This window comes from Peromyscus californicus, unplaced genomic scaffold, assembly GCF_007827085.1.
Source record: "Peromyscus californicus insignis strain IS unplaced genomic scaffold, ASM782708v3 Scaffold_8__1_contigs__length_139910024, whole genome shotgun sequence".
Taxonomy (NCBI): Eukaryota; Metazoa; Chordata; class Mammalia; order Rodentia; family Cricetidae; genus Peromyscus; species Peromyscus californicus.
Window position 1 is genome coordinate 93718964 of NW_026294606.1, and position 16548 is coordinate 93735511.

Below are 16548 nucleotides of genomic sequence, written 5' to 3' on the forward strand. Positions count from 1 at the left end.
AAACAGCCTCACAGCCCAGGCATGCTAATGAAAGCACATTTCCACAGTGGTCTGGACATCTTTGAGTATGTGACACTGACGGCCAAATGTCCTGTTGGGATGAGGACACTGGCAGGATTGGCAAGAAGTCTGTTGCAGGTGGTGAGGACGTGGAAACAGTCACCTGTGTTACCTGATGAATGTCGCAGGACATTTTCTGTTATCAGCCATGGTGTTTTGAATGGTGTGATGGCTAGTTTTATGTCAGTGTGACAGAAGCTGGAGTCATTGGGGAAGAGGGAACCTCAGTTGAGAAAAATGCCGCCACCAGATTGGCCTGGTGGGAGAACCTATGGTGTACTTTCTTGATGATGATTGATGCCGAGGGCCCAGCTCACCGTGGGCAGCAGCATCCCCGGGAGGTGGTCCTGGGCACCGGAAGACAGAAGGCTGACCAAGCACCTCTGACATGGCCTGAGTTCCTTCTCCTAGGGGAGGTAAACAGGTGGACAGCCCTCTTCCATAGCCTCCTCCAGTTCTTCCCTCCAGGTTCCTGCCTTGAGTTCCTGCCCTGATTTCCCTGGATGATAAGCGGTCAGATGGAATAAAGCCTTTCCTCCCTCATCTGTCGTGTGATATTTTGATTTCATTCTGAAAATAAACCTTGCTTTGAGTCGGAGGGCGGAGCTAGCCACTAGCTGACCCTAACCAGGATAAACGTTGATTCAGTTGCTGGCCCTGTGCGGCCCCCTCTTCTGTGTTTACTGCCCATGGGTCCTCAGCCCATCCTTCCCTCCAGTTCCCTCTTCTGTGTTTACTGCCCATGGGTCCTCAGCCCATCCTTCCCTTCAATGTATGCATTTCTCCGTACCCTGATGTGCTTGCTTCCACACTGGTCTGCAAACACATATGAACAGACATTAATATGCACATGTACACACACACACACACACACACACACACACACACACACACACACACACACACACCATACATTGTTATTTTACGTGTGTGTGTGTGTGTGTGTGTGTGTGTGTGTGTGTGTGTGTGTGTGTGGTGTTTGTATACACATGGGGGACAGAGGTCATTCCTTAGTAGTCATCCACCTTGTTTTTGAAGATGAGTCTCTCTCTGACCTACAACTTGCCATTTTGACTAGGCTGGCCCGCCAGTGAGTCCCAGGAGGCTTTCAGTCCACCTCTGCCTCCACAGCTCTAGGTTGCAAGCATGCATCACCACACCTGACTTTTTACATAGGATGGGTGAAGCGTTTGTCTAATTAATCTTTACCAATAAAAAAGCCAGGAGTCAGATATCAGGGTAAGAACCTGAAAGATCAGAGAAGCAGGGGAGCAGGCACCGGTGACTTCCTACCTTTTCCATTCCTTCCTCCTAAAGGGCTAAGGTCCTCTCTCAGTCACTTTTTATTACTTCCTGTCTTCTATCTGTCCACAGTCCTCCAAACCTCTATGGTTAATTTTGGTCAGCTAGTGGCTAGCTCCGCCCTCCAACTCAAAGCAAGGTTTATTTTCAGAATGAAATCAAAATATCACACGACAGATGGAGATCAAACCCGGGTCCTCATACAGCAAATACTTTACCAAAGCTATCTCCTAGGTCACTTATTTTACATCTATGGTGTTACTGGAAACATGTTGCTTTTGTCTTTAGCATAATAAATGTATCATGGTCACCTTTTGGGGAGAATTTGTTTAGGTGAAATAAGTTCCCTTATTTTTGTTTGAGAAAGGGTCTCACGTAGCCCAGGTAATAAGCCAAGGATAACGTTGAACTCTTGATCCTCCTGCCTCTACCTCCCAAAGTATTGGGATTATAGGCATATTCCATCATACCCAGGGTCCCTAATGGCTTTGCAATAGCATACAAAATGGATGTCGAATCCTCTCACTCCCATCAATGGGCAGTAGGTCTGCTTCCAGGATATTTATTCTGGTGACTTACTTCCCCTCCCAGTGGGGCCTTCTAAAGGGATAAATCTGAATTAGAGACCTGGGTACCCAAGAGGCTGACATAGACAGGGGCATGGATAGTGGGTCCTAAACTAGTAATATTATAGCTTTTTTTTTTTTTTTTTAATTTTCGGGAGCTGAGGACCAAACCCAGGGCCTTGTGCTTGCTAGGCAAGCGCTCTACCACTGAGCTAAATCCCCAAACCCTATTATAGCTATTTTATCAAATTCAAATATAGCAAAAACACCCTGAACCACTCACCCATACATTAATGCTGTCTCAACAATTTACAAAGATGACAGTTTTGCTGGCATAGTGGTACAGACCAGTTATAGTGTGAGGCCAGCCTGAGTTCTTGAGACCCTGTCTCAAATCAGTAACAGCTATCACTTTAAATCCTTCCAAACACCCAACAAGCAAAGTTCTATCATTAGCTTAAAGTCAAGGAAACTGAGGTGTAAAGAATGATGTCACTTGCCTGAGGTCACAGTGCTGGGTAGGAGGGAGGCTAGGACTCCAAGGTGGCTCTCTTTGCATGCATGCTGTGGACATTGCCCGGTTGGAAGAATGCTTGCCTAGCATGCTCAAAGCCCTGGTTTCCGTCCCCAGCACCATATCAGCTGAGTGTGGTAACACATGCCTGTAATTCCAGCACTGAGAAAGTGGCAGGCTATCTCAAAAGTAAATCACAATCTGCTAATTGTGTAAATGTGCCTGTGGTGCACACATGTGTCTATCCATAGAATGGCATTTGTGTCAGAGAACAACTTTCTGAGAATTGGTTTTTTCCTTCCACTTTTTTGAGAGTTTACATGTATGAGTGCTTTGGCTGTATGTGTGTCTGTGCATCTTGTACATACAATACCTGTGGAGGACAGGAAAAGGTGTCAGATCCCTTGGAACTTGAGTCACAAACGACTGTTAGCTGCCGCCATATGTGTGCTGGGAACCGAACTTAGGTCCTCTTAAACAGAGCATGGTGCTCTTAGCTCCTGAGCCATCTCCCAGGCCAACCTTGTTTCTGTCTTTCTTTCTTTTTTTAAAGAGTTATTTCATATATATGTGTGTGTGTGTGTGTGTGTGTGTGTGTGTGTGTGCGCGCGCGCGCGCGCGCGCACGCTCTATCTGCATGTATGACTTTATGCTGGAGGAGGGCATCAGATTGCAGTAGAGATGGTTGTGAGCCTCCATGTAGTTGCTGGGAATTGAACTCAGAACCTCTGGAAGAGCAGCAGGTGCTCTTAACCACCGAGCCATCTCCCCTTGTTTCTAAGGCAGGCTCCCTGCTGCTTACTTGAGATATTCTGTCTGCATCTCCCATGTTGTCTTAGGAGTGGCAGGGGTTACGGACTATCTGTGGTCATGTCAGAGGAGCTGCAGGCAGCAATGGAATTTATGGGATACAACTCAGAGGATAGCAAAGCTACTTTGGGTGCATCTTGGAGAGCCAAGCCCTGGGAGGATTGTCTCCAGAGCTCCCCTGCCCCTTGCTTCTGCTGTCCTTCCTCCTGCTTGCTGCTGCCGAGTTCCTGCTGTATTCGGCATGGTGGGATTACCATGTGAAGGGATCCTACCGTATCTAATACAGTGTGATTGTTTCCTGGGAAAATCCCACTCCTCGCTGGGCAGTTTACTTGCAGATCATAATGAAGATGATTTTTATAAGCAATGGTGATTAGTTAGTTAGATCTGTGATTTAATTGGATTTTCTGAGTTAGCCTAAAAGATATAGGTAGTTAGGACAGTTAGTAAAGATGATCAAGGAAATGGTTTAGGTTATCCTGCCAATTGCGCCAATAAGAGATACAAAAAAGGCAAATATAGGCTAAAAGTCACCTTCTCATCTTCTCCTAGATGTGAGATTTGCAGAGGATGGAAAATAATAACAAGGAAGTTTCATGTATTTTAGACCCATAAATTCTGCCTGTGGAAAAACAGGCTGATGATCAAAAAGAGCAATTATGTCCCTACACCCAGGGTTTGGCCTGAGTTCCTTGGTCATGTAACTTACAGAATTAATCACAGGCCCCAGTATGTACCTTGAAAAAACAAAGTTATGAAAGGAAATTAAATGATTCTATTGTGTGTAAAGGAAAATAGATGGTGAACTGACCACTTGTTTTAACGTTCCTCTAGAGTAGAAAATAGAAATCTGCTACACAGAAACTGCAAACAGCCACCTGCCAGCACAAAAGGAACTGGCTGAAATGTGTTTAGCTTGCCTAAAACTTTGTTAATCAGTTATAAAGAATCACTGCTTTGTGATGAAGTTTTTTTGTTTTTTTGTTTTTGTTTGTTTGTTTTTTGAGACAGGGTGTCTCTGTGTAGTTTTGGTGCCTGTCCTGGATCTCGCTCTGCAGACCAGGCTGGCTTTGAACTCAGAGATCCACCTGGCTCTGCCTTCCGAGTGCTGGGATTAAAGGTGTGCGCCACCACTGCCTGGCAGGGTGAAGATGTTATGATGAGAAAATTAATACAAAGAAAACCATTTAACTACTTGTGGGCTCTAAGAAAAACATGTAACTTGTGCTCTTAATGTGATCTCCTCTTATGTAAAGATTTCACTTTGTTTTTGGAAAATATGTAACTTGTGGTTATGAGGTAATCTTCTCTTGCATAGAAATCTTTGGATTAGGAAGTATAAAAGGGATAAGGGGAAAATAAGAGCTGGGAGAAGGAAAGATGTAGAAGGGAAAACATCAGAAAAGAAACAGAAGGGAACCATCAGGGACGAAACAAAAAGGAGAACACCAGGAAAGATCTAGAAGAACTGGGAAGAAGAAAGAAAACATCAGGGTAGAGAACAGCACAGAAAGAGAACAGAGTAAGAACAACCAGCCGAGAGAAAAATGAAATGAATTCAGCTTTGGCCCTCAGATAAAGTTCCCATGTGTGTCTGTTGTCTGTCCAGTGTTCACCTACTCCACATTTCCTCTCCAGTTTCTCTGACCTGCTGGAGGCTGGGCCCCTCAGTAGCAACAAACCATCTACTCCAGCTTTTTTAAAACATGGTTCATAGTTGTGTTGTAGTAAGGGGTTTTGCCCACTGAACCAGCTTGCTGGCCCCCAAACATCCTAAATCTTACAGGTGAATCAGTTTGCTCTTAAGAGACCAGTCCTTCTGCATACCTGTCTCCCTAAATGCCCGTCCACCCGTCTCTCTCATCTGCCCCACCCACAGCCACCTGTTTTTCACAAAAACCTCCACGGGCTTCCAGGACGGACACATCTGGTATTCAGTCTTCTGTCACTCTCCCCGGAGCAGCTTCACACGTGTGCAGAGGGTGTCCTGTTGCTTCTCACTGCTTCTCTGCACCATGCTGACCAGCATCATGTTCTGGGGTGTCCCCAAGGACCCAGCTGAGCAGAAGATGGACTTGGGTAAATCTCAGCATTACTTCTGATGGCTGTGGCTGCTGGGTACCAGTCTCATTGGCCCAGCAAGACCACTTCAATCTAGAGGAGGTTTTTTTTTTTTAGTTTTGTTTGATTGGTTTGATATTCTGAGTCAAAGTCTTACCCTGTGGACCAAGCTGGTCTCAGACTCACTCACTAACCATCATAGGTGTGTGCCACCATGCCTGACTTGTCTTTGTCTTGTGTGCACATGTGCATGCGCACACGTTCGTTTCCAGGCACGTGGAAATCCGAGTTCAGCCTTGGGTGTTGTTTTTCAGGAGCTGGTCACCTCATTTTTTTTTTCCCGAGACAGGGTTTCTCTGTGTAGTTTAGGTGCCTGTCCTGGATCTCGCTCTGTAGACCAGGCTGGCCTTGAACTCACAGAGATCCTCCTGCCTCTGCCTCCCGAGTGCTGGGATTAAAGGTATGCACCACCACCGCCCAGCTCAGTCACCTCATTTTTGCAGACAGGGGCCTTAAGCTTGCCACCTGGGCTACACTGGCTGGCTAAAATGTCCCAGGGATCTGCATGTGCCTCCTCTCAGCACTGGGATTTCAAGCAGGTGCCACCACCCCTGGCGTTTTACAGTGGTGCTTGGGATCGCGGGGTTCGGGTCCCCATGCTTGCATGGTAAGCACCTTACAGACTGCGCTGTCTCCTCCACCCCCTTGATTTAGTCTTCATTGGGACCAAATAGATGTGGTTGGCCATGTACCTGCACAGCTGACCTTAGCCTCTGGGCCCCTCAGAGTAAGCTGAGCCACGTGGCCCAGGCTCTTGGTAAACTGCCTTGTCGGTGTGGACTATCTGGCTTGACCCACGATCCTGGGTAAGCTACGGGCCTCTTAGGGGCTGGGTAGACATCTTTCAGGTGACCTCCCAGGAGTTGTGCTTGGTTGGTCCTTCACTGTGTAGCTGCCTTCTGATGAGAGGGTGGAGGGGACTGGACTTGGGGCATGTCTCCATTTGACCTCTCCTTCCCTCCTTCTTCCCCAGGCAAAATTGAGTTCACTTGGCAGGAGGTGATGATCGGGCTGGAGAGCTCCATCCTTGTGTTCCCCATCAACCTCCTGATTGTCCAGATCTTTCGGAATACCCGGCCTCGGCTCCCCCTGGAGAAGGATGGGAAACGGGAACAGGGACCCCCCAACCTGACTCCCTTGCCGCAGCCCATGGAGGAGGGACATCTGACACCTGAAACAGTGACCGAGGCATGTCCTCAGCCTCGGCTTGTGTAGGAACGGAGGGACTCTCTAAAGCTGGTAGTAGAGGAAGTGCAGGCTGGTGCATGGCGCCTGGCAGCCTGGACTGCCTGACAGTTGCCAGGATTCACCAGCTGAAAACATGCAGCCTGACATGCATCTCACATACACACATGATATGTGCTCACACACAGGCACACTTTTTGAGCATCTGTTGTGTGTAAGATACACTACCCGACTGGAAACTCTGTTGCTAAAATTCCTTCCCTGGGGGAGACATAAGCAATATTCACCCTCCTCTGAGGCTCCAATGGCAAACCAAAGTATGAGGCCATCAAAATTCACCTGGGGAAAGCAATGAGTCCATTATAGGCACATTTATAGAGCAATGGTGAGGGGTGTGACAGACAGGAGCATGTGACCTTAAAGCAGGCGGCAGTAACTATGGCTTCTTTATGGCTGTGTAGATGGAGCCCCTCCCCTCCTTCCTTGCCAGTATCCTCTAGCCTCTCCCCCAGGACCATATGCAGTTATGCCAGAATTGCATGGGGTTGCTTGGGAATGGAGAGCCCCGTGACCCTCCCTACCCGTCCTTCAGCTAGGGAAGGTAAGAGTCAACAGGGCAGCTGTTGTGCTCTGTTGTGAGCAGGCCCAGAAGAACTGAAGACGGCTGCAGTGTGGTTCTAAGGATAGTGCTGTATTGCAGCCCCCCACCCCCACCCCCAGGCTAGAAGCTTACAAAAGAGACATGTTTTCCCTGCACTCATGCGCTTGCTAATCTTTTATAGAACACTTGCTGTGTGCAGTCATTTGAGTAATGCAGCCTGGACTGCGTCTACTCAAGTCCTGGAAGAGATATTTTAGTGGTTGCAGATCCTCATGCCTCAGAGGGTGGAGCTAACGAGGACTATCAGGGTCCAGCCCCTCAGTAGTCCCCTCCCAGGGTTCAGGAAGAATCTACAACCAGCTGATAATTTAATCTTTGATGATATGAAATGAATCTACTTACACAAAACTCCTTAGTCCGTATACTTTATTATTCTGTGTCAGTTCTCTCTCTACACAGCTTCTGCTCTGCTCTCGTGCCTAGCTCCTTTCTTGCCTGATTTCTCTCTATATTTATCTGCTGTCCCCTCTATCTTAATTCTGTCCCTTCTAGGTTCTCATCCATCTAGTTCTTTCCCATATCAGCTCCTCTCCCATCTCCTTCTTTCTCATCATCTTCTTCCTCATCTTGTTCTTCCCCATCTGGCTCTTCCTCATCTTCCATCTCATTCCTCTAGTACTGTCTTCTAGCCCTTCAACCTAGTTCTTCCCCATCTAGTCTGTTCCTCTCCAGTTCTTACCCACCTAGTTCTTCCATTCTCTTTTCTCTTCTCCATCTTGTCCTCAATTTCTATCTTCAAAATCCTCCTCTCTCTCCTTATCTCTCTCCTCCTTTCAAGTCTCTGAGGCGTACAGTTATAAACCCAAACAATAGCCATCCTCTGGCAGAGCAAGGTCACCAGACTTGAATTCTTACAGGGTCATAAAGGCAGATAAGAGTTTTCCTCAGAGGGGTTGGGGATTTATTTAGCTCAGTGGTAGAGTGCTTGCCTAGCAAGCACAAGGCCCTGGGTTCGGTCCTCAGCTCCAGAAAATTAAAAAAAAAGAGAGAGTTTTCCTCAGGCAGTGACCACCAGGCTTTCTTTTACAACCCAAAAGGGGAGTGGTAAAGAAGAAGGTCAATTTGAGAGCTAATGATCATGATCAGTCAGTATATCAGAAAAAGGGAATTTGTGTGCTCAAACTACATTCCTAGAAGTGGTTAGTAAGAAGTGAGGAGTCTATAATGTTAGTAATAGAAAAGGAGGGTCTCAGGTCGCACAAGAAAGAAGGCTATCCGCCTGACCTAGGGAGCAGGCATCGTTTCCACAAGGGTGTTACCTTAGTTCAGGAGATCGTTTGGCCTTGGATGCTTGAATAGGCATTTTAGATAGATACAGTTAGGAGTTCTTGGAAGCACACATAACATTACAAGAAAATCATTGTAGGAACCAGCTAATATACATACAAAAGCTAAAGTATCACCTAGACTTCTTAAGACTTTTCCAAGGAGTAGCTTTTGTGATAGTAGCTGAATTCCATTACATTTTCCTGTGGCTTGCAGCACAGAGCTATAGTTCAACACAGATCACACACGCAGCTCAGGGCACATGCTCTTGGCTTCTATGCCACACGCCCTTGCTCATGCCCCCTCACCTCCCTGGGCTTTTTGCAGGGTATATGGAGTCTCCTCAGCTCACTGTTCAAAGCTCTGAAGGTGCCGCCCCCAGCCTCAGGCTGGGACTCTTTGAACCAGATGGACATTAACTACCTCCTGGCCTTAATGGGAGACCTTGTCTGTCCAGAGGGCACAACAGGACAGGGGTTCTGGGAGGAAGCCAAAGAGAGAGAGGACCCTTTCACCTCCACACATGGGTCTGTACAACTGAAAGGTAAGTCCTTCCCTGCCCTGTGCCAAAGGAAGTGGTTCTGTGGAACCGGGTGGTAGCCAGGAAATCAGGACCTTGCCTCCATCTCCCAAATGCCAGGGATTGCAGGTGTGTACCAGCACACATAGCTTCACAGTCCTTTACAAAATGATTACATTTATTGTTGTCTGAGGTAAGATCATGCTTTGATGTCAGAGAACAGTTTGTGTGATTGGTCCCTCCACTTTGTGGGTCACAGGGAGCAAACTCGGGTCATCAAGCTTGGCAGCAGGGATCTGTGTCCCCTGAACCATCTCCCCGACCCTCGTTTTGTTCCTTATTATAAATATGTTACTTCTGTGATTTAAAACAAACAACAGAAAGTGATAGTTAAGCACTCTTAGGCTGGTATGGTGGTGAATGCCTTTAGTCCCAGTACTTGGGAGGCAGAGGCAGGCAGATCTCTGTGAGTTCAAGGCCAGCCTGGTCTACGAAGGGAGTTCTGGGACAGTCAGAACTGTTACACAGAGAAACCCTGTCTCAAAACCCCCCCCAAAAAAAAGATGAAAAGGAAGAGGAGGAGATCAGTTCCTAATATAATCAGGGAAAATGACCATTGGATGGGATTATTGTTAAGCATCTTAACAACTCATATTATTAGTTTTTTATTTATGTATTTTTATTTTGATGTTAATGTGCAGCGCCCCCCCCCCACTTTGAAACAGTGTTTCTCTGTGTAGCCCTGGCTAGCCTGGAACTCACTCTGCAGACCAGGCTGGCCTTGAACGTGGAGATCTGTCTGCCTCTTCCAACCACGTGCTGGGATTAAAGCATGCACCACCACTGTCCAGCATGGATCGTGCAGCCTTTTGAAGCCTTCATCTCGGGCAGAAAGGCAATCATTTATGTCATGAAATGGTCTGAGCTGCTGACTGTGCTGCCAAGTCGCCTGATGTGGGGGTACAAGCCTATAACCCCAGGACTCAGGAGACTGATGCAGGACGATGCTGAGTTCCAGGCCGGCCTGGGCATTTCAAACAGTAAACCCACGTGGAAAGACCACGTGGAAGCCTGGAGACAGGGCACGCTGCTCCAAATCTTTTTCTCTTCTGGATGTTTGAAATGGTGTTTGTTTTGTGAGACAGGTCTCACTCCATAGATCAGACTGACCTGGAATTGTTATTACAGGCGTGCAAGCACCACCACACCTGGTTCATTTGACAGGTTTCATTTTAATAATTAAAAAAAAAAGTGAAAGCAAGGCTGGCGGGATTGCTCAGTGGATAAGTGTCTGCTTCTCTTGGACCCAAATACTGTTCCCAGAACCCATGTTACAGCTGCCTGTAACTCTAGTTCCGTGGGGGCCAATACCCTCTTCTGGCCTCTATAGCACTCACACACACATACATGAGTAAAAAACAATAAAAATAAATGTTTTTAAAACATGAGAACAGAAGACCGAGACTTACCCCATCTTTGGCACTGGGCAAAACTGGACTTAAATTTAAGTCTAACCACATAGAAGGCAAAGACTCCAGATGGGGAGCCAGTAAGATGGTTCAGTGGGTAAAGAGGCTTGCCACCAAGCCTGACGACCTGAATTCAATCCTCAGGACCCACATGGTGGAGGAATGTCTTTGTTAGGGCTTTTATTACTGTGAAGAGACACCATGACCATGGCAACTCTTAAAAGGAAAATATTTAATTGAGGGGACTCACAGTCCACTCTGAGAGAGAGAGAGAGAGAGAGAGAGAGAGAGAGAGAGAGAGAGAGAGAGAGAGAGAGAGAGAGAAGGTAAACGGATGTAATTTAATGGTCACTTGCAGTCACTGCTGAAGCAGGGCGCATGGGAAAGTGCACTCTCCTCTTTGTAAGCAAGGGCTTGTTCAAACTGTCCCTGATAAAAAGCCAAAATCCCCTAGCTGGCTGTTTGAGCCCAGCCCCAGTGCACCTGGCGTGCAGCCGGTGAGCTCAAAACTGCTGCCCTTGCTGTTTTTATTGTAGCTGGTTCGTTGTCACTCACCACTATCTGGTCACCTTCCCCTTTGTCCCCCAGAGAGCACATGGCACCCCAAGCCCAAGCTGGCGGTGAGTGGGCTTTGGAAGGACAGCATCTCCAGGCAGTGTCTCTACCTTCAACTGGAGCATGTGGAGAGGGAGCTGCGGCTGGTGGGGCCCCAAGGCTTCCTGCATCACCATAGTCATGCCCAGGCCCTCAAGCAGCTGCGTGTCCTGAAGGGCCACCTCTGGGGACAGCCTGGCACCCCAGCAATAGCATATGCCAGGTAATCTACTTCCCAGGGTGCTGAATGGACGTCTGCCCTCTCCTGCCTGGGGCTACGGGCTGGGGCACCTTGACCAGCCTTGGAAAGCTGTCCACTCAGACCATGCAAGCAGGAGGGACTCAGGACTCCCTTGGGTACCCTCAAAGCCAGCAGGGGTTAATGGGACAGGGCTACTTGCTGGAAGATACTCAGCCCTTTGCACACAACTTTGCAGTTCACGACCATATTCACGTCAGTTGTTCCCCAGTCTGCAGTGTTGGAGCAGGGCCTCGGTCTCTCAGAGCCTCAGTTGCATTATCTGATTGAAATACATAGCTCCTAGTTCAAACTTAAAGGATATTTTCTTTTATTTATTTGATTTTTGTTTGTTTGTTGCGGTATTGGGGGTTGAATCTCATCCTTGTGCATGCCAGGGAATTTCTCTGCAAGTTTTCTTTTCTTTTTCTTTCTTTTTTTTTTTTTTTTTAATAATCAGTAAAGTCAGGTGGTGGTGGTACACAACTTTAATCCCAGCACTCGGGATGCAGAGGCAGGCAGATCTCTGTGAGTTTAAGGCTAGCCTGGTCTACAGAGCTAGTTCCAGGACAGCTAGGGCAACACAGTGAAACCCTGCCTCAAACACCAAACAAAAATAATCAGTAAACTTGAAGACAGGTTATTTGATGACAGCAGTCAGTGTGCCAGGCCTGATATACAATCCTATAATCCCAAATACTAGGGAGGCTGAAGCAGGAAGATGCAAAGCCAGCTTGAGCTACACAGTAAATTCAAGGCTGACACCTGAGTGTCTTAGTCAGGGCTACTAGTGCTGTGACAAAACACCGTGACCAAAAGCAAACTGGGAAAGGAAAGGGTTTATTGGCTTACACTTCCACTTTGCTGTTCATCACTGGAGGAAGTCAGGACAGGAACTCAGGCCAGGAACCTGGAGGCAGGAGCTGATGCAGAGGCCACGGAGGGGACCTGCTTACTGGCTTGCTCCTCATGGCTTGCTCAGCCTGCTTTCTTATAGAATCTGAGACCACCAGCCCAGGGATGGTACCACTCGCAATAGGCTGGGCCCTCCCCCATCATCACTAATTAAGAAAATGTCCTACAGGTTTGCTACAGCTCAGTCTTATGCAGGCATTTTCTCAGTTGAGGTTCCCTCCTCTGATGACTCTAGCTTGTGTCAAGTTGACATAAAACTAGCCAGTGGGTTTTTGTTTTGTTTTGTTTTGCCTGTATTTAGTGTCTGTGCCCCCAATATATGTGCCTGCAGCAGCCAGAAGAGGGCTTTGGGAGGCATAGTCAGTTGTGAGCCATCATTTAGGTGCTGTATAGAACCCAGGTCCTCGGGAAGAACAGCCAGTCTCCTTAACCACTGAGCCATATCTCCAGCACCTAAATTCCTGGGGTTTTTTTTTTGTTGTTGTTGTTTCCGTTGTTTTGAGACAGGGTCTCTCTCTATGGCCCTGGGTGTTCTAGAACTCACTATGTAGACAAGGCTGGCCTCAGACTTACAGAGATGCTGCACCTGCCTCTGCTTCCTGAGTCCTGGGATCTACCACATCTGGCTCTGCGTTCCTTTTCAATTTGTTCCGATATTCTTTTTTTTATAGATTTATTTTGTTTTATTTATATATGTGTTTGTGTTTTTATGAATGCCCAGAGGCTAGAGCAGAGTGTTGGATCCTTTAGAGCTGGAGTTACAAGTGTTTGTGAGGCACCTGGTGTAGCTGCTGAGAGCTGAAAACTCCAGTCTGCTGCTAGAGCCGGGAAGTGGTTTTAACCACTGAGCCATCTCTCCAGCCTGATCCTGGGCAATTTAGTGAGACCTTTTCTCAGTGTGTGTGTGTGTGTGTGTGTGTGTGTGTGTGTGTGTGTGTGTGTGTGTTGGATATAGCTCAGTGGTAACACATTCACCTAGGATGCCGGAAGCCCATGGGCTGTCTTTCCATAGCTCACACACACATAGTTTTTGGTGGTCAACAACAAAAAATCTTAGGTGGAACAATAGTATGATAATTTAGTCAGAAAATGACCCTTCTTGAGATGCATTCTGAGGTAATCTGAGGTGATTTTGGATTATGGCCAGAATGTGTTTTTAATATCCTTCCTCCAAAAGGAAAAAGGAGGGTGTGGAACTGATGGAATACGCCAGACAAGATAGGGACAGTTGTTGAAACCAGCTGATGGGTGCCTGGGGGGGTTGTTGGCTTGATGACTTTTGTATGATGAAACTTTTTTTCATAAGAAAAGATTTTTTTCATGACATAGAACCAGCCTTCTAGGCTTGCTGTTAGGGACAGCCCCCTAGCCAGCAATGGACGAAAGGGCAGCCTAGAGAACTGCTCTTCCAGGCAGGCACAAGCTACAGAGGAGAAACAGATTGTCTGAGGTTAAGCAGCTTGCCCGAGGTCATTTGGAGGATGAAGGCAGAGTGGGATTTGAACGTGGGTCTTCGGGTGCCACCCTGACTGTATGTATCACTCTCTCTTTTGCAGCACTCCTCGGGTCAGCAAGTCTGCTCGTGGCCTGCCCTGGTGGTGTGTCCTGGTGGGCTGGCTCCTGGTGGCGACCACCAGCGGGGTGGCGGCCTTCTTCACTATGCTCTACGGCCTGCACTACGGAAGGGCCAGCTCTCTCAGGTGGCTCATGTCCATGGCTGTGTCCTTTGTGGAGAGCGTGTTCATCACCCAGCCCCTGAAGGTCAGAACACCCCCCTTCAAAGTGGCTGCCCATGTGCTTTTTATCTGCCTTTACCCTCTTGTGAGCAGTTCATTTTCAAGCATGGCTATTATGTCTTTTATTCACTTAACAAACACATGAGATGCTACCTCTGTGCTGGCCCCAGAGCAGGATAATGGAGATAGTATCTAATAGCCCAAAGGACTTGTCCCTTAGTACAGGGCTGTACTGGGGAGCTAATACTTCATCATCACCATCACCCTGAGCATTGTGGGAAAATTTATAGGTGAGAAGTCATATAGCTGGGGATGCCGCTCAGAAGTAGAGAGCTTGCACAGCATGTGCAAGGTCCTGGGTCCTACCTCCAGCACTTCCACCAAAAAGATCACGGACATCTCTCCATAACCCATGTGTGTGTATCTCAATCCTCAGATACTTCTGATTCTGAGAGAGGACTGCAATGTAGAGGGTGCGCCCTTCAGACACTTGCTCCTATTCCTGAGATATAAGTTATGTGGTAGCATATTAGACTTGGATCTAGCGGGGAGCAGGGACAGATCTGCCTCTGGAAGGGTCTGGCAGTTGGCAGTCATCAGGGAACCAGGGGACTGTAAGAGGAGAGTGACCATTAAGGGACTCTATAATGTTTGGTTACTTAGTTTTGCAACAGGGTCTTCCCATGCAGCCCTAGCTAGCCTGGGACTCAGTATGTAGTCCAGGTTCACTTTGAATTGATGGCAGTCCTCCTGCCTCAGCTACCCAAGTGCTGAAACTACAGATATGCACTACTGTCATAACCAGCTACTGGAATCTTTACTCCTGTAGGACATCTCAATCCCCTCCCCCATCTACCCTTTGACTCTCGCTCTACCCTGAATTATATGTATGTATTTACTTATAGATAAGGTCCTGTAGCCCAAGGTGGTCACAAACTATTTAGCTGAGGCTGGCCTCGAACTTCTGATTTGCCCGCTCCACCTCCCTAATGCTGGGATTCTGGGTATGTGCCATCCTGCTCTGTTGATGTAGAATGCTAGAGGTCAAATCAGGGCTCTGTGCATGCTAGGCAAGCACTCTGCCTCCTGAGCTACATCCGCAGTCCTGAATGGTCTTTCTGATAAGATTCAAAAGCCTCGTGACAATTCCACTAGCCAAGGCTAGAATACTAGTAAAAGCGGGGTGTGTCCTGAGTGTTCCTAACCGAACCACAGGATCTCTTTTGCTTGGACATAGCAGACACAGATGTGGCAGGCTGTGTCAGCTGATGCAGGGGTACAGGGATGGGGTGAGGTGGAGGCAGTAATTCTTCAGAGTTAGAAGTGAGAGATGTTCAGGGCAGCTGGGCAGCAAGTGGGAAGTTCTGGGAAGTTTAGAGATGTGTCAGCCTTTCTGACAGGTGGTAGCCCTCCCTCCTCATAATGGCCTCCCTCTGTGGGGATGGCTGGTTCCCACCTGACTGCTTATCACTCAGTCCCTATCTCTCAGACCTTGAGAAATCTCTGCAGGTTGGGGCTCACACAGGGTGATTTCCAGGTCCTGGGCTTCTCTGCTTTCTTTGCGCTGGTCTTGAAGAGAGAGGATGATGAAGAGACTTTGCCCTCGTTGCCAGGACATCTGTCTGGTCCAGGTAATAGGACCCTGGTGTGTAGAGACAGGGGCCCGACCACCCAGTGGTCTGGCAAGGCTGACTAGGTCTGCAGAGAACGTCTAGGAAGTGTCCTGGGCCTTGGGCACTCCCCAGAACTTATCCCCCACCAGCCTCCACACAGGATTTATCAGCCATCCCAAACTAGCCAGACAAGAGACACCTTGCCTAGTCCCTGAGCAGTCTTATTCCTTCCCTTCCATCCTTTCTTTCTGATAACTCAGCACAATCCATTAGCCAGCGGCATGCCCTTGGGGACCAGGCAGGACTTTTTAGCCAGGGGTGTGCCCTTGGGGACCAGGCAGGACCCTTTAGTCAGGGGTGTGCCCTTGGGGATCAGGCAGGACCCTTCAGTCAGGGGTGTGCCCTTGGGGACCAGGCAGGACCCTTTAGTCAGGGGTGTGCCCTTGGGGACCAGGCAGGACCCTTTAGTCAGGGGTGTGCCCTTGGGGATCAGGCAGGACCTTTTAGTCAGGGGTGTGCCCTTGGGGACCAGGCAGGACCTTTTAGTCAGGGGTGTGCCCTTGGGGACCAGGCGGGACCCTTTAGTCAGGGGTGTGCCCTTGGGGACCAGGCGGGACCCTTTAGCCAGGGGTGTGCCCTTGGGGATCAGGCAGGACCTTTTAGTCAGGGGTGTGCCCTTGGGGTCAGGCAGGCTGTATTATTCTTTCTAGAGACAGAACCACACATAGCCTGGACTGGCCTTGGAATTGGTATGCTACTGAGAATGACTTTGTACTTTAGATCCCCTACCTCCCCGCACTGCCACCTCCAGGCATGTGCCACCAAGCTAGTATGTGGTGCTGGCACAGAACCCAGGGCAAGCACAACTTAGGCAGGCACTCAAACAAGGGAGCTACATCCTCAGCCCCCAACCACAGTCTTTACCAAGATGTGGGTCCCTGAGATTTCCAGTGAAAACAAAGCATTCCGTCAGCTCAC

General features: G+C 48.2%; 1 protein-coding gene across 1 annotated transcript in view; it reads left to right on the forward strand.

The window, feature by feature from the left end:
• Pkd1l2 (polycystin 1 like 2) overlaps positions 1 to 16548 on the forward strand; it is a 96831-nt gene that overhangs the window by 57812 nt on the left and 22471 nt on the right. Inside the window, exons 28-33 of the mRNA XM_052729504.1 lie at positions 5132 to 5331; positions 6347 to 6552; positions 8813 to 9029; positions 11063 to 11291; positions 13778 to 13982; positions 15495 to 15588. Coding sequence (XP_052585464.1) covers positions 5132 to 5331; positions 6347 to 6552; positions 8813 to 9029; positions 11063 to 11291; positions 13778 to 13982; positions 15495 to 15588 — 1151 coding nt within the window. The remainder of the gene's footprint in view (positions 1 to 5131; positions 5332 to 6346; positions 6553 to 8812; positions 9030 to 11062; positions 11292 to 13777; positions 13983 to 15494; positions 15589 to 16548) is intronic.